At 37.9% G+C, this 25,392-nt stretch overlaps 1 protein-coding gene across 1 annotated transcript in view; it reads right to left on the bottom strand.

The window, feature by feature from the left end:
* Nucleotides 1–20,768, bottom strand: part of MEIKIN (meiotic kinetochore factor) — an 81,977-nt gene extending 61,209 nt beyond the window's left edge. The window contains exons 1-6 of the mRNA XM_032336810.1: nucleotides 20,479–20,768; nucleotides 19,088–20,176; nucleotides 18,855–18,942; nucleotides 18,182–18,269; nucleotides 16,331–16,391; nucleotides 7,357–7,494 (exon numbers count right to left, since the gene is read on the bottom strand). Coding sequence (XP_032192701.1) covers nucleotides 7,357–7,494; nucleotides 16,331–16,391; nucleotides 18,182–18,269; nucleotides 18,855–18,942; nucleotides 19,088–19,220 — 508 coding nt within the window. The 5' untranslated portion in view covers nucleotides 19,221–20,176; nucleotides 20,479–20,768. The remainder of the gene's footprint in view (nucleotides 1–7,356; nucleotides 7,495–16,330; nucleotides 16,392–18,181; nucleotides 18,270–18,854; nucleotides 18,943–19,087; nucleotides 20,177–20,478) is intronic.
* Nucleotides 20,769–25,392: the final 4,624 nt, after the last annotated feature.

Here is a 25,392-nt window from a genome sequence, read left to right as displayed (position 1 = left end):
AGACATTATGATGATAAATTGCTATAAAAATGATATTTACTCTTGCAGTATACCATAACAACAATTTCTCCCCCCTACACCCCAGAGTCAATAAGTCTTTTTAATTTTCTCTGTATTTTTCATTGATTTAATCACAAACTCTTTCAAATTCTATAAACCCATTCTTTTTATCCCATTCTCTAGTTCTAAAGTTGCATAATGCTCTATCTTGGTGTTTTTTATCTATTGTGCTAGGTACACTGTGGCCCTTTTAACACAGAAATCATACTCTTTTGCTCTAGAAAATGCTCTTGAATTATAACATTTATAATTTTCTTCCCTCTGTTTCTTCCATTATCTTTGTCTATAACTCCATTTATTTGATATTAGATTTTATATACTCTTCCTCTGATTTTTTTTCCCTCTCTCTAAACTGCAATCTTTTTTTCTTTCTTTTCCTCCTGACTCTTCTCTCCTCAACCCTAACTTCTAATCCTTCTTCCAAGTTTTTCCCTGTTACTGCATTTGTTATTGGAATATTGCTTTTTATAGCACCCTACTTTTATTTAATGAACACAAGATACAGTTTATGTCAATTAGACTATATTTAAAAAATTTTTTTCTCCTTGTGTTTCTATTTCTGCATGGTTCCTTTTCTTACTTTTTAATTTTTTGTTCTATTCTGGTAGGAACATTCAACATGAATCTTCCCTCTCAGATTTTTAAGTTTATAATATAGTATTTTTAACTATATAGCACAGTGTTGTTGTTTAGGAGATCTCTAGAACCTATTGATCTTACGAAACTGACACTAATACCTGTTGAATAGCAACTTCCCATATCTATCTCATCCTAGGCCCTGGAAACCAACATTCTACTCTCTGCTATGAATATGACTATTTTAGGTATCTCATGCAAGGTGAATGATACAGTACTTATCTTTCTGTGACTGATTTATTTCACTAAGTGTGACATTCTCAAAATTTTTCCATGTTGTTGCATTTGGAAGTCTTTCCCTTTATTGAGGCTGAATACTATTTCATCATGTGTATATACTTTGAGTAAAGAACCAGAAGTGTGTTGGTAGATCATATGGTAGTTCTATTTTTAATTTTTTGAGGAAACTCCACACTGTTTTTCATAGCAGCTACACCATTTACAATCCTAACAACATCATACAGGAGTACTCATTTCTCCATATTCTTATCAACACTTGCTTTACTATTATCATCATCACTATCATCCTAACAGGTGTAAGGTGAGATCTCATTGTGGCTTTAATTAGCATACCCCTGAAAATTAGTGATGCTGAGCATCTTTTCATATACCTGTCGACCATCTGTTTGCTTGGTTTTAGTCATTTTTAAAAAAGATTTTATTTATTTATTTTTCAGAGAAAAAGAACATAATTAAAAGGAACCAGAGGGAGAGGCAGACTCCCCATGGAGCAAGGAGCATGGTGCAGGACTTGATTCTAGAACCCTGGGATCATGAGCTAGCCAAGGGCAGACACTTAACTGACTGAGCCACCCAGCCTTCACCTGTTGGCCATTTGTATGTCCCCTTTGGGGAAATGTCTATTCAAGTCCTTCATCCATTATGGTTTTTTTCCTACTGAGTTGCAGGAGTTTCTTACAGATTTAGACATCAGTCTCATCAGATACGTAGTTTGCAAACATTTCTCCCTTTTTGTATGTTGTCTTTTTGTTCTATTATTTTCCTGTGCAGCTTCTTAGTTTTATGTAGTCCCACTTGACTATTTGAGGTTTTGTTGACCGTGCTTTTGGTGTCATAGATCAATATCATCTAGATTTACCCTTGTGTTTTCTTCTAGGAGTTTTATAGTTTCTGGTCTTATGTTTAAGTCTTTAGTGCATTTTGAGTTGGTTTTTCTACATGATGTAAGGTAATGGCCTGATTTCATCCTTTCATATGTGGAAGTCCTGTGTTCCCAACATAATTTATTGAAGAGACTGTTCTTTCCCCATTGTTTATTCTTGTCACTCTTCATTTAAAATCAAGAAGACTGTATAAGTATGGATTCATTTCAGGGCTCTCCATTCCATTCACCTATATGTCTATCTATTCGCCAGTACCATGTTTTACAATTGCTCTAGTTTTGCAATACATTTTGAAATAAAAAAGTGTTGGGGCGCCTGGGTGGCTCAGTGGATTAAGCCGCTGCCTTCGGCTCAGGTCATGATCTCAGTGTCCTGGGATCGAGCCCCGCATCGGGCTCTTTGCTCAGTGGGAGCCTGCTTCTCTCTCTCTCTCTGCCTGACTCTCCGCCTACTTGTGATTTCTCTCTCTGTCAAATAAATAAATAAAATCTTTAAAAAAAAAAAAATAAAAAAATAAAAAAGTGTTGAATTTAGGGGTGCCTGGGTGGCTCAGTGGGTTAAAGCCTCTGCTTTCAGCTCAGGTCATGATCCCAGGGTCCTGGGATTGAGCCCCACATTGGGTTCTCTGCTTGGCAGGGAGTCTGCTTCCTCTTCTCTCTCTGCCTTCCTCTCTGCCTGCTTGTGATCTCTGTCTGTCAAATAAATAAATAAAATCCTTTTTTTTTAAGTGTTGAATTTATGTATAGATGTTTTATTCATTATTTAAACTATAAGTAATGAAGTCACCATTACCATATAAATGTCCATTTATGCCTTTAGGTCTATCAGAGTTGATTATGTTAGGTACTCTGATACTAAGTGCCTATTTATTTATTATCATAATATGTTCCAGATTAATTGACCTTTTTATCATTATATCATGTCTTTGTGTCTAGTGATAGTTTTTGATGTAAAGTCTGTTTTAGCTGATATAAGAAGAGCCACTCCTGCTCTCTTTTGGTTATCATTTGCACAGAATATCTTTTCCCATTGCTCCACTTTAAGACTATGTGTGTCCTGAAATATAAAAAGAGACTTTAGTAGACAGCATATAGTTGGACCTTGGTTTTTTTAATCCATTCACCCACTCTTTGTCTTTTGGTTGGGGAATTTAAACCATTTACATTTAAGATAATTACTGACTGGGAAAGACTGTTACTATTTTGTCAATTATCTTCTGTGTTTTAGTTCTTTTGCCCCTTTACCTCTCTTGCCATCTTCCTTTCTGTTTCATTGATGTTTTTTCATACTGATATGCTTTTATTCCATTCTATTTTTCTTTTGTGTACCTTCTTTTAAAAAAAAATATTTATTTATGGGGCGCCTGGGTGGCTCAGTGGGTTAAGCTGCTGCCTTCGGCTCAGGTCATGATCTCAGGGTCCTGGGATCAAGTCCCGCGTTGGGCTCTCTGCTCAGCAGGGAGCCTGCTTCCCTTCCTCTCTCTCTCTGCCTGCTTCTCTGCCTACTTGTGATCTCTCTCTGTCGAATAAATAAATAAATAAATTTAAAAAAAATATTTATTTATTTGAGAGAAAGATAAAGTGAGCGTGAGGTGGGGAGGGGCAGAGAAAACAGACTCCATGCTCAGTGCAGAGCCCAATGTGGAGCTCGATCTCAGGACCTTGAGATCATGACCTGAGCTGAACCTGAGAGTCAGATGCTTAACCAACTGTGCCACCCAGGCACCCCAATCTTTTGAGTATCTTCTATAGGTATTTTCTACATGGTTACCATAGTGCTTATATAAAATTTTGTTTTAACAATCTATTTTAAGCTTCTAGCAACTTCAATTATATACAAAAACGCCATATATTTATTTTTATTTTTTTTTTTAAGATTTTATTTATTTATTTGAGAGAGAGAGAGAAAGTGAGAGAGCACAAGCAGGGGTAGTGGCAGAGGGAGCAGGAGAGGCAGGCTTCCTGCTGAGCAGGGAGCCTGACAAAGGGCTTGATCCCAGGATCCTGGGATCATGACGTGAGCTGAAGTCAGATGCTTTAGCTGACTAAGCCATCCAGGCGCCCCCCAAAACTCTATATTTTTATTTATCCCTTCATACACACTGTTACTGATGTTATAATTTATACCTTTTTATAGTGTGTATCTATTAACATATTTTATTATAGTTATTTTAATAGTTTTAGTCTTTTAACTTTTTCTTTAAAAAGATTTATTTATTTATTTATTTATTTATTTATTTGACAGGCAGAGATCACAAGTAGGCAGAGAGGCAGGCAGAGAGAGAGGAAACAGGCTCCCCCCTGAGCAGAGCCTGATGCAGGGCTCGATCCCAGGATCCTGGGATCATGACCTGAGCTAAAGGCAGAGGCTTTAACCCACTGAGCCACCCAGGCGCCCCAACTTTTTTTTTTTTTAAAGATTTTATTTATTCATTTGACAGAGAGAGACACAGGGAGAGAGAGAACACAAGCATGGGGAGTAGGAGAGGGAGAAGCAGGCCTCCTGCTGTCCCTGTGCCCCAGTAACCATCAGTTTGTTCTCTACCATTAAGAGTTTGTTTCCTGGGCGCCTGCTTGGATCAGTTGGTTGGGCAACTGCCTTTAGCTCAGGTCATGATCCTGGAGTCCTGGGACGGAGTCCCACATCAGGCTCTCTGCTGGGCGGGGAATCTGCTTTTCCCTCTAACCACCCCCCCCGCTTGTGCTCTCTCTCTCTCATATAAATAAATAAAATCTTTAAAAAAAAGAAACAAGTTTGCTTCCTGGGGTATCTGAATGGCTCAGTTGGTTAAGCATCTGCCTTTGGCTCAAGTCATGATTTCAGGGACCTGCAATCGAGCCCTCATCAGGCTCCCTGGTCAGTGGGGAGCCTACTTCTCCCTCTCCCCACTGCTCATATTCTATCTCTCATTATCCCTCTCTCTCTCAAATAAAACAATCTTATTTAAAAATTTTTTTCTTGGTTTCTCTCTCTTTTTCCCCTTTGCTCTTTTTGTTTCTTAAATTCCACATATGAGTGACAGCATATGGTTTATTTGTCTTTCTCTATTTTACTTAGCATTATACTTTCTAGCTCCACCCATGTCTTTGTAAATGGCAAAGAATAAAAAATTATTTTTATGGCTGAATAATACTCCATTTTAAAAAATGACAGTGTTGCTGGTTACAGTATTCTTGGTTGACAGTTTCTTTTCTTTCATCACTTTAACTGTATCTGTACAGTTCAGCCACCAATGTTTCTGCTGAGAAATCCATCAATAGTCTAATGTGGACTGTTTTCTATGTAAGTCTAGTTTTCTATGTAAGTCTAATGTAGACTGTTTTCTAATGTAAGCTGTTTTCTATTTTGCTTTTGTATTACTGCTTGTAAAATTCTTTGTCTTTCGCTTTTGATCATTTGATTATGAGTTCCTGTGTGGATTTCTTTGATTTGCCTATTCTGAGATTCATTGGGCCTCCTAGGTCTGCATTTCCTTCCCCAGATTTGGGAAGTTTGCAGCTATTATTTCTATAAATAAATTTTCTGGCATGTTCTTTCTCCCTTTTCCTCCTTCTACCCACATACTCTTTCTCCTCCCCCCACCCCCCGCCACCTCCCTTTTCCCCCCTCTTCCTTCTCTTTCTTTTATCCCTCCCTTCTTTCTTTCCCTCCCTCATCTCTTCTCCCTCTGGGACCCCTGTGAAGTATAAATTGCATGTTTCATTGTGTTCCTTGAGTGTCTTAAGCTTTCCTCACACAATTATTTGTTGTTAATGGCCAAGAGTCATCTAGAATATAGCAGGTCCCATCAGCACTCTGAGACAGATGAGACAGAAGCCATTCCCTTAGGCAGCACTCTGAAACAGTCACAAGAGTAGCCAATCCTTTGGGAAGCTCCCAGAAAATTTACATTTCACACACAGTTCTGTCCTTTTTTTCCCTCCCCATGGAGAAGCTGGGACCTGGTGGTTTTCTGCCAATTGTGCGGCAATGTGCTATGAGTGGGGATTATGGTGAGAGAGTGTCTTGAATTTTCCTACTGGCTTTGATGTGGCTGATCTCATACATGCCTTGGGTGAGTCCCTTGACTAGCTTCTAGATTTCTCACAAAAGGAATAAGTCCATGTATTACTGTTGAATTGGTGTGTCCATGGGGAAGGAGGAGCCAGGGCTTCTTATTCCAACATTTTGCTGATATCATTTCCATATTTTCCTTTGTTCTGATCTCTATGTTTTATGTTAGAAACTTTCCTCAGAGGTCTGGTGATTCTTGGCTAGCTCTACTCATATTTAAGAGAGGGCCGTAAGAGGCTAACTGGGATTTCTGTGGCCTAGTTGGGGTTTGTCACAAGTTAACTTCATTTTAGGGTGTTCTTGTCAGCTTCACTGAAGGGCTACTGAGGTCAGTATCATTAGATATTTTCTTTAGGGTTGTTCAGATTTGTTAGGAAAGAATCTTCCATTCTCCTGCCTGAAATGTTCAAGTCTGGATGCTAGTATTCTGGAAGCTGAACAGAAAAAGGGAATGTTGGGTTGGTGAGGGAACAGGCATTAGGTGAGAAGGTACAACAATTCATATTGTACACTTCATTTAATTTCGTCTCTACTTCATTCTGTACAGTATCTGAAACAGTTGGATTTTCTATGTAATAAATAACCCTCAAATCTCAAGGACATAAAATGAAAGCATTTATTTTTTATTCCCATGTCTACAGATTGGTTCAACCAGGTTTGCTTCAGTTTACATTTCTGCTGATATGCTGGGGCAGCTCTCTGCAATCTACAGATTGCCTGGGACTGTTCTGTTCCATACCTCTCATTCTGGGATCCCCACAGGAGAAGCTGAAGCTAATTAAGATATATTCTTCTCACAATGTTAAAAGTTTAAGAGGACAAGTCCACCCATTTAAGCATATTTTAAAGATCTGCTTATGTTTCATTCACTGATATCCTACTGCTCAAAGCAAGTCATATTTCCATTGCTTTTCCAGAGCCAACGAGGGAGAGAGTACACTCTGCCCACTACAAGGATATGGCAACAATGTGGATATATAATATTACCACAAGGGAATAAGTATTTGGGACCAACATTTCAAAATATCACAGATCCTTGTTTTTAGCAGTGCTTAGTATCCTATAGGCCAAAGTTCCTCTGTTTCAAAACACCCCAAAGAATAAATCTCTAAGTTCCATTTGAGTAAGAAAGTAGTCACCACATCTTTCACATTTCAGACATACCTTTTTACAAGTACTGGTGCAGCCAAATTGTGAGCTTCTCTGGGATACTACAGATCAAACTGGCCTGTTTGGGGGGCATTCCCCTAGTACCTTCTTCCTTTTCTTGTCTGGTAGCTTTTAGTATATGTGCTGCCGAAGCGAGCACTGTCTAGTAGCTTTTAATGAATAGTCCTATGTGATCGAGCATGGAATGCAGTAGTGGACTGGGGAAGGAGGTTTTGTTGAGGAAGACAAGCATATCTTCTCAAGAGGAATATTATTTGTGAACAAAGGAACAATTTCTATATGGGTCAGCTTAAGGTTGAGAGTATTTTCTTACCTAAAGAATCTGATCCTCTGAAGAGTTCAGGTGATGAGAAACTGCTTAAACTCTCTCCAAAACTCCTGTGTTCTGTGTAAGAGTCTGTGAATGAATAGCTCAGAAGAGAACTAGAAATACCATGCTGCAAACTTAGTCCTATAAAATAAACAAAGGAAAAGGGTAAAATGTTTCAATAGTAAATAGACTCAAAATCCTAGGAATTCATATTTGTAGAAACATAAATGCAATTATATAGAGAGAATGTAAAATTACTTATACAAACAACTGAAAAAGCATACTGTTGCACACCACTTTAATTTCAATCTTAGAAAATAATTCTGGCTTTGATGTAGAGAAACCATTATAATCTTTTTCCATTGCTTTACCAAGTTTCATAATTTATTTCTTCCCTTCCTTAGGTTAAGTTGTGATTTTTGATTCCAAAATGCAAGTTTTACATATAAGTAACCTATAATTGTAAACTAACTAACTGAGAAGGAAAAGTAACTCTAGTTATTCCATTTAAAAAGCAATGAGCTTAAACAGACAAATAGATCAAAGGAATTCAACAGAAAGCCCAGAAATGACTTATACAAGCAACTGATTTTTTACCAAGATGCAAAGGCAATTCAGTGGAGAAAGGAGAAAGGATAATTTGTTTTAAACAAATTATCTTGAAGGAATTGCGTACCTATATGCAAAAGCAAAACAAAACAAAAAACTTGCATTCATATCTTCCATCAGATAAAAAATGGGTCATTGACATAAATGTAAATCCTAAAAATACAAGCTTCGAGAAAAAAAAAAGCAGAGCAGAAAATCTTCATGACACTGAGGTAGGCAAAGATTTCTTATAACACTAAGATTAACAATAACTATAGCAATGATCATTAAACTTCATAAATTTAAAACTTCTCTTTGAAAGAGACTGTTAAAAGAAAAAGACAAGTCACAGATTGACTAAGATTAACAATAACTATAGCAATGATCATTAAACTTCATAAATTTAAAACTTCTCTTTGAAAGAGACTGTTAAAAGAAAAAGACAAGTCACAGATTGACAGAAAACATCTGCAAATAGATTGGAATCCAGAATATAAATAATTTTGAAGACTCAATAATAAGAAAACAAACCTTTCAATAAGGGGCAAAATATTTGAACAGAGAATCTCCCAGACTAAGAAGTCTTTAAAGTTATCCCTATGAGAATAAACTATAGTGAAGAACTTTAACATAAATGAAAGGGAAAGAAATTAATACCAAAACTTAAGAAACAGGTTTAGTAAAAAAAAGGGAAAATGTAGTCTTCTCTAGTCAGCATTTATTAAACACTTTCAACCGAAAAGATAGATGTTAACACTAAATAAAAACTGGCAGGGTGTTGGGAGGGTTAGGGATAAAAGGGGAGCATGACTCTCATAAATTTATTTTTCCTGTGGGGCACTGACTTATAGCCCATCTCTCCTCATCCATTACCTACCTGAGACAACTGACTCTTTGTCCTTCCTACATTGACCTTACCACATCTTTCTCTTCCACTCCAACACCATCCTTAAAGTTGACAATTATTTCCAATCTGGTCCCCTCTTCTAACCACCACTCAACACTTAAATTGATTGACCCAATCTAATCTCTTCGCCACATCAGATGTCATAGGTAGGTTGATCATCTTTTGCTTCTCTTACTCAAAGTGCCCCAGAGTATCTTGTCCCTGTCCTCGCTTCTTAGTCTTCTCACTCTGTCTTCATCCTTCCCCTCTCACATGTTGTTACATCTCTCTTGCCTTCCAGTTTTCAAAATTCCATGAACACCACACACAGAGTAGAACCAGACCTTCCACCAAACCCCAGAACTCAAGCCAGGCTTAGAAATTAGGAAAACCCCATGCTCACCATCTGGGTAGTTGGGTAGAGAAAAAAATATATAAATATTCATGATTATAGCAGTGGAAGGATGTTTCTGGAGTCACAGGTTAGAAATGTAAATGCACTTAAAGTTATATTTATGTCAGCTTATACCATATACACACATATATATATATATATACTTTTATTAAGTCAACTTGTTCTATAAGGCTTGTAACCCAAACAGCAATCTGTTGTCTCATATCACCCCGTAATTCCCTAATCTCCAGAGTCAACTATTTTTAACTACTAGCTGTTTCTTCTAACACTCCCTTTATATTTCTAAATTAAAATGTGTTCAACAATTCTATTATTATGCCAGCTCAAATATATATATATATTTTTTAAAGATTTTATTTATTTATCAGAGAGAGAGGGGAGAGAGCAAACACAGGCAGACAGAATGGCAGGCAGAGGCAGAGGGAGAAGTAGGCTCCCCGCCGAGCAAGGAGCCCGATGTGGGACTCGATCCCAGGACGCTGGGATCATGACCTGAGCCGAAGGCAGCTGCTTAACCAACTGAGCCACCCAGGCGTCCCCAGCTCAAATATATTTATACCCAAGCCATACACTATGAGCTATAGACAGATCCTTTTGCTACAAGTTGTTTTTTTCAATTACTGATTACTCAATTTTAAAATTAGTTTTCTAGGGGCACCTGGGTGGCTCAGTGGGTTAAGCCGCTGCCTTTGGCTCAGGTCATGATCTCAGGGTCCTGGGATCGAGTCCCGCATCGGGCTCTCTGCTCCGCAGGGAGCCTGCTTCCTCCTCTCTCTCTCTCTCTGCCTGCCTCTCTGCCTACTTGTGACCTCTCTCTGTCAAATAAATAAATAAAATCTTTATAAATAAATAAATAAATAAATAAATAATGAATAAAATTAGTTTTCTAAGTACCAATCACTATTCTGTCCCAAGTATTTACAAACTTATACATCTCTTCTCAATACTTTAAAATTTCCAAGTTATCTATCAGTTCCTTTCCCTTTTTTTCTTTTCTTTTTTTTCTACCCTCATTCCCCCTTTCTCCTCTTTCCTTCTTTTTCTCCCCTTTCCCCGTTTTTTAAGAAGTACTGCTATTGAAGCTCTCAATTCACTTGCTCAAATTCAGACCTCTTGTCCTCTAGACATGATGCACAGGTGTCTTCTTGGAATTCCCCTTTTACCATTACCCTAAGGAATTCTTTCTGAATCTTAAGAAGGTCAATCAGATTGCCTCTGATTGCTGGATACTTTGATTTCTTCTTTATTGATTTATTCTCTAGTTTTGCTGGAGTATCTCCTTTATCTAATGGGAAAAGATGGAAGACCTGTCTAGAAATTTGCTTATACTACTATCTTCATGCTTGAGTAATTGTTTGGCTGGGTACAGAATTCCAGACTCGTGTATTAAAATGACTGGTTTCATTTTCTGATGTTTGACAAATTCAAACCTCAGTGCTATCTCTGCCCCACATCTGGGCAAGCTGATAAGAAAGTCCTGATGTTCCATCTTTTGGCAATGGTTTCAAGTTAAAACCATGCCTGGGAAACTCCATCCTGGCCTCACTTAACACCCCTTCTACTGTTTCTTCTCCCTGTTCTCTCAAGCCATTTTCAGTCCTATTTGGAAGATGCACTTCTCTCTAGAAAGTCTCATTATGTGAGTGACAAACCTTTCCTTAACCCTCTTGGTTATAGAGGTGGCATCATCAGCCTTGAAATCTGAACTGAATTTTGCCTGGGCATCTATTCTATCTCTGCTAAATCTGTATGCTTCAGAATTTTAAATGCATTGCCCCACCATGTTCTAGCTTCCGGAGTTGCTCTTGAGAATCTTAATGCCATTCATATTCTCCATTGCTTATTTGCAATCAACAATTTTTTTCCTGGAAGACTGAAGGATTTCTCTTTTTATCCTGAGGATATTTAAGTTACATTGTGTTGTGCTTGGTATGAGTCTTTTTTCATTCATTGTGATGGGCAGCTAGTGGGCTCTTTTGTTATATATACTCATGAGCTCTCTTAATTCTAGAAAAATGTCTAGCTTTATGTGTTCATAATTTCCTTTCTGTTTACTCTATAATATCTCAAACTACTATTTTTCAGATGCTAAAATGTCTGAACTCATCTTCTCATTATTTTTCCTTTTTTTTTTTTAAGATTTTATTTATTCATTTGACGGAGAGAGATCACAAGTAGGCAGAGAGTCAGGCAGAGAGAGAGAGAGGGAAGCAGGCTCCCCTCTGAGCAGAGAGCCCAATGCAGGACTCGATCCCAGGACCCTGAGATCATGACCTGAGCCGAAGGCAGCGGCTTAACCCACTGAGCCACCCAGGTGCCCCATTATTTTTCTTTTAAAAATAGCAGTTTTATTGTGGTAAAATTTATATTCCATAAATCTCCACCTTTTAAAGTATACAATTAAGTGATTTTTAGTATACTCACAGAATTGTGTCACCACTAACACTATTTTTATCTTTTATCTTCTGATGTTAGTTTAACTTTTGGAGTATTTCCTTAAATTTATCATCCAATCATTCACAGAATGTTTTCTTTTTCTTCCTTCTTCTTTTTTTTTTAAGATTTAATTTATTTATTTGACAGAGAGAGACACAGCGAGAGAGGAAACACAAGCAGGGGGGAGTGGGCGAGGGAGAAGCAGGCCTCCTGCAGAGCAAGGAGCCTGATGTGGGGCTTGATCCCAGGACCCTGGGATCATGACCTGAGCCGAAGGCAGACACTTAATGACTGAGCCACCCAGGTGCCCAGAATGTTTTCTTTTTAATTTTGTATTTGTATTATATTGTATTTGTATAAAAAACCATACAAAATTTGTGTAAATATTTGTATAAAATTTGTACAAAAAATTGTACTATGATTGTGTTTTGTATTTGTATGAAAATAATGTATTTATTTTTAATTTTGCATTTTTATTTTTTAAGAATACTTTTTGTTTTCCAACTGCTCCTTTTCATGGTAGTCCATACTTTTACCTTGGATACATATTTTCATTCTCCTGAGGATAATGAAAACATGGCTTTTAAAATTTTTCTTTACTTTGCACTGTATCCTTCAAGCTTCTTTTCATTTGGTACCATTTATTTGAAATGCTTTCATTAAATGCCTTTTAATTCTTGAATGTTCAAGAATGATGCTCTAAAACATTAATTGGAAATTCTAGTTCCATGAGTGGGATTTAGGAAGTAGTGGGCTTCACAGAAGCGTATTTAAGATAGGGACCAGGTCATTACTGCTAGAATATAGGTCTCCTTCTGGTCAGAGAAGATTCTAAAAGCAGAATCCTCCAGTCTTTTTTGGAAAGAAAAAAAAAAAAAAAGGAGTATTTTCCTGAGTGGGGTAAGGTGGGATAATGGGCCCAAAAGTTACACCACTAAGAATACAAACTTTAGTTAATTCCCTTCCCTCCTCCCTGTACCCCTACTACTTTTCAATAGGGCATCCCTGAGTCCAGATCCTGTGCTTCAATGTATCTGGACTGCCAAGGTAGGAAAAAGAGTAATTGACCACACTGTTAGGGAAGGGAGCAAAGCATTTAACCATTACTTTTAAAGATTTCTAAAAATCCTCCTATTTTCAACACTATCTGTACACATTTCTTCAGGAATATGTGATGCCTCTAATTCCTGAAACTATAGCTTGGATCAGTTTGTTTCTTCATTTGTCCTTACTTTAGGCATCTAGGTCTCAATTATTTTTTCCTTCTCTCTCAGGAAAGGGAGAAGTAAATGTCTATGTTCAATCTTCTATACTAAATATAAAGTCTTGAATTAATTTTCATCATGTTGCAAAATTAACTACATTCCAAGACAGAATTAAAATGGTTACTTAAGTATTAAATAGAATTCTGTAGGTTGTTCAAACCTAACCATTTACATTTTATTATGGGAAAAAGTATTCTAGGTTTCAAATATCAGTTGACAAAGATGTCTTAGAATACAACCAGTCTGCAAATTAGAGACAGTCTAGTCTCTATTTCCTTCTATCTTTTACCCATCAACTTGATAAATCTAGTAACCAATGACATATATTATGTATTTAAACTACAATTTAAGAAAATAATAATTATGATTAAATAGTTTATTTTCTCTAAACAGAGGATAAAACTCATTCAACAAGGATTTGCAATTATATAAGGTCCCAAACATGAGATAGGAACATAAAATGTAGGGCTTATTCTCAATGGCTTTAGCGCCAAAAGTAACAAAAGCAAAAATACTACTGTTTTGAGTCCTAACAGAAGTATACAAAGAGTACCACAGAATTCCCAGGGAAGAACAACTCATGTAGGAAGAGAGAAGATGGGTCAAGAGAGTTCCCAGTAGAGACAGCACCTGATTTTTTTTTTCCTTGAAGAACAAGTATAAGTTAAACATAAAAAGAGAAGAGAAGGAAGGAAATGCATTTGTTGAGCACCTTCCATGTTCTTTTGTACTATATTCTAGGAAATATTTCTCTATTCTACTTTCTAGCCAGCTAATTTGATTTTGAGCTGAATTCATTTCAATATTTGGATCATTTTCTGAGCTTTAAAATTTGATGATATTTTTAGTTTCTAGGGACTATAATTTCTGTTAAAACAGATTGTTATATTATGGATCCAGTGGTCTCTTGTCTTTATTTTTTTCAATATTTTATTTATTTATTTGAGGGAGAGGGAACACGAGCAGGGGGACAGGCAGAAGGAGAAGCAGACTCCCCACAGAGCAAGGAGCCTGATGTTGAGCTCCACCCCAGGACGCTGAGATCATGACCTGAGCTGAAGGCAGATGCTTAACACATTGAGCTACCCAGGTGCCCCGGCCTCTTGTCTTCAAAGAGATATTTAAAGTTTTTTGCTATTTCTCAGCTGTTAAAGTTACTCTGTTTGCTCAATTTGTTGCCTCTCTTCCATGCCACTGATTTTATTCAAAGTTTTGGCTGCTCTTGGTTGTCTGTTTATATCTCTACTTGAAAATCTTTGCTTGTATAGCAGTGCATATACACTCTGAAACAGCAGCCTACTTCTGGAGACTTATGAGTGATAAGACATTCTGAGAACCTGGGTTCTGCATGGTGATGTCCTCCTGTATTTTCTGGGTATTGTAGGTTACATGGAGCACTGTCCTAATTGTCCGGATAGTGTACATACTACAAGGTTCCATTATCAGAAATTCCACTTCAGGGGCACCTGGGTGGCTCAGTGGATTAAAGCCTCTGCCTTCCGCTCAGGTCATGATCCCAGGGTCCTGGGATGGAGCCCCGCATCAGGCTCTCTGCTCTGTGGGGAGCCTGCTTCCTCCTCTCCTCTCTGCCTGGCTCTCTGCCTACTTGTGATCTCTGTCTGTCAAATAAATAAATAAAATCTTAAAAAAAAGAAAAGAAAAGAAATTCCACTTCAGAGGTGCCTGGGTGGCTCAGTCGGATAAGCGTCTGCCATCAGCTCAGCTCATAATCCCAGAGTCCTGGGACAGAGCCCTATACTGGGCTCCCTGCTCAGCAGGGAATCTGCTTCTGCCCCTCTTCCTGCTCCTTCTCTCTCACATGGCCATGTTCATTCTGCTCTCTAAAATAAATACATAAAATGTCTTAAAAAAAAAAAAAAAGAAATTCCACTTCAGAGAGTCATACTACATCTGTACCCTGGGGTTAATAAGCATAAGCATAATCTATCTCTTTCACTTTTTTATCCCTCTGTGATCTTTGTGGCATTCTGCAGTTACTTCAGACTCTCTTCTGCTTCTCATTCCAGCCTCAAAATTGACACTTAGAATCCAAACCCTTAGTTCTCTTTGCTTAGGAGAGTTTCCATGGTTTATCCTGGCAGCCAGCATTGTAACTGCCAATGTTTCCAATGTAAGAAAGGGATGAGGAAGAAGAACCAAGCCACATAGTTACATAATGTAGTGTTTAATCCATCACCTTGACAATTCCTTCAGGGTCCTTTCTATTACTTTTTTTTTTTTTTTTTTTTGCATTTATTGACCAACTGTTTCAAATGTCTCTAGAGCTGTTCTTACCACAGCAGCAGTTTTTCTCTGTTCTTCAAATATTCAGCAATCTGATTTCATCTGCTTTTAAGAATTCCTCAGTATTTCTGGTGTGCTGATGGCATCCCTTCTTATTTTTTAAAATAACTTTGATTACACCAATATGTAGATGGCTCACAAATTTTCTATCAGCTTCCCTCCATATCCAACTGCCCATATGGCATTCTACTTAATCATCTTAAAAGTACTCATAACTTATATTAAAAACATAATTTATGAACCTTCCCTCAAACAAGATTTTTTTTTCAGTAAATGGCACCACCTTAAGCCAGAAACAGATGTCATCTTTGATACGTCCATCTACTTCATTCCTCATTTGCCAAACTCCGTCAGTTTCATTTCCTAAAATAGTCACGAGTTATGCCCACTTTGTTCCATTTCCAATGTCATCTTTTAGTACAAAGTGCCATCATTTCTCCCTAAACTACTGTATAACCCCCTATCTGATCTATTTGCATCCATTCTGCTTATTTCCATACCACAGCCAAGGTGATCAAATATTTTCCTAAGTAAGACTTCAGTGGCTTCTTGCTGCTACAAATACAAACACCAAAATCTTTGACATAGCCTACAATGTTATGCAAGGCCTCTTTCAGTTGAACCTTGGCTTATTACTGCATTCCCCCCTTCTCTCTGTACTACAGTCACACTGGCTTTCTTTCAGTTCATAGAACTCACAAGGCTTAGTGCCATATTAGGGTCTTTGCACATGCTGTTCCCTCTGCCTGGATGGCTCTTAACTCATCTCCTTGCACAGTTAATTTCTCCTTTTCTTCCTAAGTCAATTCAATTACTATTCCCTCATGGAATCTTTCCCTAAACTTTCTAAATAAACTCAATTAGATACACTCAAGTCAATCTCTTTTGTAGTATTTATCTCAATTTTAATTGACTGGAGTGTGCTTGAAGGATGAGGATGAGGTCCATTGTACATGTAGGATTCACCTTGGACTAGGAGAAAGACACTTCTTCCACTGAGATGGGAAGATGAGGCAAAAATACAAATGGATGCTTCTATTTGTAAGAAACAAAGCTAAGAGAGTTCACATCTGATAATCTTACCTGATACTAGCTCACTATTGGATGAACTACAGTCAACCTGGAGGTCATCAGTCACTGATTCCTAAGGGAAACGAGAATTAAAGATATAGCACAAATTATGAGACTGAATATTTTCATATTATAATATTATATCACACTAGTTTGGTTACTTTGAAAATGAAAAACTAGTATCAACATTGTGTATCAGTTTCATATGTAATTGATTCTTTCAGCCTACTGATCACAGATGTAATCCGATAATATTAAATCTAAAAATAAATACTAAAATATAATAACATGGACATATCTACAGACTCAGCAATATACTAGTCAACTAACTACTGGATAAACCAGCAACTAAACATTAAAGGTGAATATTTTTATGATCCCCTAGGCTGGAAGGGCTTTTCTTTCTCTAAATATGAAAGCAAAATAAATGAAACGTGATAAGTTAAAATACCAGAAATATGAGTAAAGGCAAACAAAAAAATATAAAACTATTTGTTATGTGTGTATAAAGTGTAACTATCTTCAATGTATATATCAATAAGCATTTCACAAAAAAGAAACACAAATGGCCAATAAAAGGAGGGGGAAAAAGTGTAAACTTTACATTCAGAGATACTGCATTCAGAGAAATGCAGTATCAAATAACATGCTACTTTTCATCTATCAAATATATGCATTTTTTTCCTTTTTCCTTTTTATAAAAATTTTAAATTAAATTAGCCAACATATAGTACATCATTAGTTTCAGATGTCATGTTCAATAAATTATATGTACTTTTTAAGTATCAGGTAAAATGGTACCAAGTGGCCAACATGAATCAAACTTTAAACATGATCCAACCCTTGACTCACTGCAAAGTTATTTGTCTTAGGATAACAATTTTAAGGTACACAAAAAACTTCTGTGGTACAACGTCCACTGATACCTAAAATGGTAAAACCTCAATCCTCCAACCACCGGAAAATAGTTATATAAATTACAGTATATTAATCTCTAAGACAAAGCACTATTTAGACACTGAAAATCATATTTTTGAAGGCCATTTAGTGTTAGAGGAATATACAGTAAGATAACAATTTCTAAATTGAAAAAAGAGATTGTAAAAAAAAAACAGAAAAAGGAATGTAAGGAAAAACATAAAAATTAGAGGGAATTTTTAAAGCACTTTTTTTTTGCATAATCTGAAACATCTACAAGGAACACTTAACACTTAAAATCTAGGGTAAGGGCCCTTTAAAAAAATGCCATTTGTTTAAAAAAAAGAGTGCCATTTGTTGAAACTGCCCACCCCGAAAACACATGTTTTAGAGAGATATATAAGCTAAAGCTCTGGAACATGACTATTTAATGTTAATGGTAAATGAGTCACAAGCAATTTTTAAATTCTGTATCTCTCCAAATTACTACATATCCTTAAAATATTGTACAGAATCCATATTAAATACCGTAAATCAAGAAGTTATATATTCTAATGGTAATGAACACTGTTTACTAGCCATCAAAGGAAATTCAAATGAGAATGAAAATGGCTTTAAAATGGTTTAACTGCTACTAAACATAAGGGAGTTACTAAGAAAAACTTACAGATAGCTGTTTTATAGAAAATTAGTGAGTAATGGGCATTTCTCAAATCTGTGTCAACTGGAAATTAAAAACAAAAAAGATACGCCCATGAATCTTCAACCAGAATTAGAAATTCAAGGCCCTGTCTAAAGAGAAAACACCAATGTTTACAAAAACGCTAGTTAGATATGCAGTCACTATTGAACAAAATTCTTACTACACTTTAATCTGAAGGCACATCAGTTACCATTGGCCTCTGCTTTAAGTATATTCAAGGTCCGTAAGAGAAATATACATACACTCAATGGAGCAACTTTCTCATCCGGGGGCTCTTCATTAGTGCTATTTTCTTGCAGGCTTTTCTGTCCTGTAACTCTTAACTGACTGCTAACAAACAAATAACACAATTAATTTGCATGGTCTGACTTGGCTCTCCCCTTCTCTGTTCACAGTTCACACTGTTCAGAATCTTAAAGGCTATTTGGACGTCATTAGGAAAAAGTAAAGACTCCAGTGGGTTAATTGTACCAATATTCGCTGGCGCTACAAATGCTTTCCTGAAGGTTTTATCTCACTTGCTTTTAGGTAAGTTGGCAAAACTGCTCTTTAAAAAAATTTTTCTTAAATAAGTATTTCCAGGGGCACCTGGCGGCTCAATCAGTTGAGCTTCCACTGAAGATTTAGGCTGAGGTCATAATCTCCTGGGTCCTGAGATCAAACTCCTGGGGCTCCGCGCTTCCCAGGGAGTCGGCTTGGGAGTCTCTCTCCCTCTGTCTGCTCTCTCTCCCTCTCTCTCAAATAAAAATCTTCCTAAAGTCAAATTTCTGGGTCTATGTTGCAACAGCAGCCAAAGTAAATAGTATTACAGTTATTTCTTCCTTGACACTTAGAATGAGGGCCTATAGGCGGAAAAGGAGGACTAAAGTTCTGCGGAGACAGAGGGCACAGGTTTGGCACTAGTGGCTTACGCACCTCGGTGGCCTAGAACCGCTAACTCCCTGCCCACCGCACTCTGCTTTCTCTGAGATCTTCTGCAAACGATGTGCTTTCCCGTTCAAGCCTAAGAGAGGACGACATATTTCAGGGCAAAGCCCTGGAAGCCGGCTTGCTGCCCTCGGGTGTCCCTCGGGTGAGGACTAGTCACCCCCGCCCTTGTCTCGCCCACCCTGGGCCCTGCTCCGCAGGCCTTGTCAGCTGGGGCTTACGGTGCGCAGAGTGCCTTCTGCCTGGACCTGGGGGGGCCTCTACTTTCGCGGTGGGGCCTAGGTCCAGCGTCGGGGTTAGGTTGAGCCTCTGGCCGGCCCGCTTCTTGCGGGTATACACCCGTAGTGACCACATTGCCACCCCACCCCCAAGGCCTCAGGGACCTCTTGGCCCTTCACAGCCTGTCTCTTAGCCTTCCGGAGGAAACAATCTACAGTGTGAGTGAACCACCGTCCCGGCAACGTAGCTGCCTGCGGAATAGAACGACAGGAGCGGGACGAGGAGATAAAAGCCTACAGCACCAACGCCTGACTGACTGAAGCCTCCCACTGCCCTCCCGCCCTTTTTTTATCTTGACCAAGCCGCGCGATAGCTTCTGGGAAGCTGAGTAACGAGGAGGAGACTCCGCCCCCTGAAGACGGCCCCGCCTCCCCGGGGGCGTAGCGTTGGGGTATTTGGCAGTGGGCCCGCAGGGTTGCCAACTGGTGGTACAGACTCACCCCTTTCTCGCCTGAAGGGAAGCTTACGGGGAAAAGGCTTTTCGTCGTCCAGGAGGTTGCTCCTCTGCGTTTCATTTTTTACTTGGTGTGATGAGCCTGTCACGTGATGCTACGGATGGCTCAGCCCGTCTCCTTGTAACATTGCGTTAAAGCCCTCGTAATAACAGTGTTGGGGTCTGAACATAGGGAATCTAGCGGGGGTGGGGGGCGGAGGGGGCAGGGGCGGTGGTGGGGCGTTACCTGACTCAGTGCAGAAAGGTCAGACGGGAACAAAAGTACATTAAACCAGTAGAGAATAGCCTCCTGAGCAATAAGCTTCAGTCACCGGGCCATGGTATTTGAGCATTCGAAGATCTTGTTTCCAGGATATTTCTTCTTAAGGATAGTGGAATCCCTTAGCCCCTGTCCATCCTGGACATCTGGGCAGCCTTATGGTCAAGGTAGAGAATTTCTTACCTCCTGCTGACTTGGGGCTCGGCGCGTTTGGGCATCATTGCAGGAACGTGGGAATGTCCTCCCTCTCTCTGTACACTGTGGTTGAACCATCTGGCTGCAGCTGATGAACATATTGTGCACACAATAACCATCTTCCTATTTTTAAAAATGACATTTCACAACATTAAAAATGCATTTGTAGATATAAAATTACAAAAACTCCAGACTTTTTTTGTGATGCTCCAATAGTGTATATGTGTGACTATAGCACACATATAGCCACAATATTTTCATAATGAAATCACTCTGAATTTTTTAAAATTTAAAATAAGCTCATAGAAAGTCACGACAGTTGATTCAATATATAAGTAATCATTAAAACTTAGCTTTCAAGAACAGAATGTGGGTAGTCTTACCTAATTAGATACAGTGCTTTGAGTCCCTGAATCAATACTTACTCAGCACCTTAGTCTGTGTTAGACATGGTGGTAGGTCCTGGGGATACAGAGGTGTCCTTCAGTCTAGGATCTCATAGTGTTTTTGCAGTACAAAGCAATTCTCATATTTCAACCTCCTTTCTTTAGTTATATCCATAATATGCTGACAGGCAGTCTCTAGTTTACAAGTCGGGTCTCCAGGCTCTCCTCTCTCCCTTTGGGGGCTGTTGTGAAAAAAACTTGGAGTTCTGAAATGACCTGTGGGAGGTCTGGGTTCTTCCATGCCCTATACCTAGAAATGGAAGAAACAATGAAAAAGGAAAGCAGCTTAAAGCAAAAGCTGATCTGTGCTTTGGTGGCCCTATAGAGGTCTGTCTCACTCACTGGTCTGCATTTACTGAAATGCCATCAAGTAAAGATTCATAGGAGTTAATACATAGGGTTTCAAAACTGGAAATAAACTTACGAATGATTTCTTGAGCCAAAAGAGGTCCTTGGAGATAATTAGTTGCCTCCTCATTCTGCAGCTGAGTAAACTACAGCCGAGGGAGGCTCATTGTGACTGATGATTGGCATGGGTGGCGTGAGTCTGCTGGCATTTGCCTAGTGTGTTTGTCATGACCCCGTTCTTCCTAACATATGGTTGGGCAGGGGGTAGAGGGAGCAAGGAAAGGAGTTTGAAGCCCTGGGTAGCAAGGGAATTAAAGAGACTACAGACAGACTTGGTCTTTTTAAAGCTTCGCGCAGAACCAGGCTATAAAAGGGAAGGAGATGTGTCCTGTACGAAAGGATGAGGTAGGGCAGACACATCTTAATTCAATTATCTGTCTGTCTCCCCCATTCTACCCCAAATACACAAATGCCAGTGCAAGCATTCATCTTTGAATGTTAAACTGAACTTCTCCCATTTCCCTTTGCACGCCTTCCGTATCTAGACTCAGGATTCTGCTCTGTTTCAGTTCAGTTATGTTACGGGTTTGACTAGGTTTGGAGCAGTTACGGAGTGGCAAACTTCCATGGGAAAACAAATTCCAAATTTTGAAGAGATTTCAAAAGAAATATTTTTGTTTTTTTGTTTTTTAAATAGCCTGTCTGTGGCTTTAGGATTCCCAGGAGCTCAGAGGAAATCTTTCTGTATTTTTTATGGAGTGACTGACCCACTGAGTAGTTTTGTTTGTGGTACTATCCATAGGTTTCAAGGTGCAACTGACAACCAGTTTATTTTGATTTTTCTTTACTTGACAGGAATGAACAAAACCACAGTGATAGAAGAAACATATCCTCAAGGGATTGCAATCTTAATGCATATGAACATTATGCATGAATGTATGAAAAAGAACCAAGGGGATTTTTCATAAATGGATATTTCTTTTTTAATTTTATTTTTAAAAAAGATTTATTTATTTCAGGGAGAGAGACAGAGATCGCAAGAGAGAGTACAAGCAGGGAGAAGAGGGAGAAGCTGACTCCCAGCTGAGTAGGGAGCCCGACACGGGGCTTGATCCCAGGACCCTGAGATCATGACCAGGGCCAAAGGCAGACAATTAACTAACTTGAGCCACCCAGGTACCCCTAAATGGATATTTCTTGAGCATCCGCTATGGACCAGACCTTCTGCACTGGGGCTACAACTTGAAGTAACTCACAGTGGGAGTGGGAGTGGAGCAAAGGGAATCTTCTAAGATAAAAGAATAGTTGAACTGTATTAAGAGCTGCATGGTGGAAGTTAGCAGGGGGATTAAAGGCTATGGCATTCTATGAAAAGGGGACTCTATGTGCCACATGGAGGCACAGAAAAGCATTTTTCAGATGAAGCTTTTAGGACACTACATGAAGTAGCTAGCTATTATGACTGGAGCCCAGGCTCCATGGGGGAAGGGCAACAGAAGAGATGCTAGGTCTTGTGTGCTGGAACAGAGAGTTGGAACTTTATCCTGGAAACTATGGGAAGTCATCAAAGGAATATTAATCAGGAGAGTGGCGTGACCAGATTTTCAATTTAGAAAGATCACACTGACTGAAATGTGGGTGGTGAAATTTAAGGAAGCTGGGGTGGAAACCGGAAGACTAATTAAGAAAGAGCAGTAATGGGGGCGCCTGGGTGGCTCAGTGGGTTAAAGTGTCTGCCTTCAGCTCAGGTCATGATCCCAGGGTCCTGGAGCCCCGCATCACATCCGGCTCTCTGCTCAGCAGGGAGCCTGCTTCCCTTCCTCTCTCTGCCTGCCTCTCTGCCTGCTTGTGATCTCTTTGTCAGATAAATAAAATCTTAAAAAAAAAAAAAAAAAGAAAGAAAGAAAGAGCAGTAATATTCCAGATAAGAGATGAGAATGGCCCCAACTATACTAACAGCTTTGAGAATGGAGGGGTAGGCAATAGTAAATCTGTAGAGAAGGCAGAATCTGCATAACTGAGGCACACAGTAAGAAATTGTAACCATTAGTTTGCATATGGGTAAAAGAAATTGTAGAAATGTTGTTTAAGAGGTATTACAATGGAAAGTTTGAATACAGGTATTTGTTCTTTTAAAAGTATAAAAATTATTAAAATTCAGGACACATAAAAATCCAGGACACATTTGGTAAAAGGAAATGTGCAAAGCAAAGAAAAGAGTCTCTGGGTGGGGACTGTAATCTGAAGTCTGAGGATCCTTAAAAAGAATGCAGAGTATTCTGACTAGTGTGATAAAGCTCTATACAATGTTTACAGTTATCAATGACTATTAATATGCTAACTACAGGGATTATGTTATATAAATATATAAAATAGTAATTATAAGCAGCTTTGAGAAATGAAAAAAATCTTTATTTTTTACAAAAGTTTTCATAAATGCATTTTATATCTGATAGGCATGCTATTATAACAAAGCAACTAAAAATATAATTACAGTTAAGATACTTCTATGCATATTTAAAAAGTAATTTTTAATCTCAATTTTTAAAAATTGAATGTAGAATAAGCAATTCTTCAAAAAATATCCATTTCCTCCTGCCCCATGCAATTGTTGCAGTGAGTTAACAAGGAAAATTAATCAGTCAAATGAATGTCTAAAAGCCACTGTCACCTCAACAGAACCTTTTCAGTTTGGGACAAGGTTTAGAAATGCTTGTATTCCAGGTATTTATCTATTGCCTCTGGGTTATGACCATTCATTGTTCTAAGTCGAGAGTTCCTCCTTTAGGGCTTTGTCCTCGCTTGAATGCTAATCTCATTCTTACCACAGTTAGAATCACAGAAAGGACTGTGTGCATACTTGAGAAAAAAATTCAGACTATCAGGTTTGTTTTCTTTTCATGTTTATGCTTCCTTAAAATAAAAACAGGCAAGAAAATACAGCAACTTAATTCAACATATAATTTATCAATTTTATATATGATTATTCATTCTTTTTTTTTCCTGAGATATGAAGCAAGTTTGTAAGTAGTCTGTTTTCATGCAAAAAATACATTTGTCCATTGTTTACATTCATTTCATAGTATTTTGTATTCTAAATAACTATCACCTTTGTGCTTTGTACATTTGGAAAATAGAGAATAATTCCTTTTCTTTACTGCAGAAAAAATAGAAGATGATCAGTTCGTTGATGGGTAATACAGCCAAATTAAGTGGTACCTTCAAGTCACTGAAACATTACCTGACTATAAAAATTGCAATGCAAAGTCCTATTTTTTTTCTCATGCTTGCAGGTTTACTTAAATTTATCATGAAATTTTGACTTGCACATATGAGGGAGACATGATATGTTTATTCCTTGGACTTGTGAGTTTGTGAATTCCTAAATATGGAAGTAGGCCTCCACACCAACACCTCAGTTTCTCTCCTGCCTGGAGGGGAATCACAATGCAATATAAAGATCTCTTTCATGACAAAAGGAAAAAAAAAATTGGTGTATATCTTATTTTAAAATATATACAGGATTAGTTTGCAAAATGTGAAAATTACTAATTTATATTCCTAATTACGTTACTAATTTACATTTGAATGGAAATTTGATAAAAGGCCAAACGTTTAGGAACATGTTTTCTATAATTGATCTCTGTTAAACCTCTAGATTTATATCCGATCTGATGTCCACTACAAATGTGAATGTCCTAAGTACATAGCCTTTTGCCATATTCGTTAAAGAGAAATACAAAATTTTCCAACATTAAGTTGGGAAATCTGAAACAAGAGGGATTTTTTTCCATTAACATGTATTGTTTCATTTCTCCTTTATTAAAAAATTAAGTGGACTTAAACAGAGGAATAGATAAATGTACCTGCAGTATATTTAGAGCCAAAAGTTTACTTTTCTCAGCACATTTGCTGTAACCTATTTATTGGCCCAAGTGTGATGCCTTTCACACAGATCAGGAAGACCAGAAGATACATGAAGATCTTTAAAGTGAGAAAAAGAAGAAATGCTTAAGCTGTCCATAATCAATCATATCTAACTACAGTGAGATATAAATAGAATCAGTATAAGTTTTAAATTATTTGCTTATGTTACATTGTCAAAAAATCTTTTTGGAAACAAAAAGACAACTATGAAATTTTGGTTGAGTGGAAAGACAATGGGAAGCAGCTTCATTTTCTTCAGATGTGAAGCTACTTGTCTTATTTAAAATAGTATGACTATCTAATTCAGGTAATGATTTTTCTCTTTCAATTAGTTGAACATACTAAATATAAAAAATTAATGCTATATGGATGTAGCCTGGGACATTTTAAGAATTTGTTTTTTCAGAACTGCTTTGAAAAGTCAGTATGCATTGAACTAGCTCATATACTAAAAGTCAGATTTGTAAGTGTAAGTAAAGGGTCTGCAAAAAAAAAAAATCTACCAAAGGAATATGTAAAAATTGGGTAAATGCATCAAATAAAGGTGTGATCCACTTTTGCCAAGACTGAAATATGTTATAATCACTGATACAGATTGATCCAGTAGGCCTGTGCGAT

The sequence above is a fragment of the Mustela erminea genome, chromosome 3 (genome assembly GCF_009829155.1).
Source record: "Mustela erminea isolate mMusErm1 chromosome 3, mMusErm1.Pri, whole genome shotgun sequence".
NCBI classification, from domain to species: Eukaryota; Metazoa; Chordata; class Mammalia; order Carnivora; family Mustelidae; genus Mustela; species Mustela erminea.
This window is presented reverse-complemented; position numbering and strand designations above follow the sequence as displayed.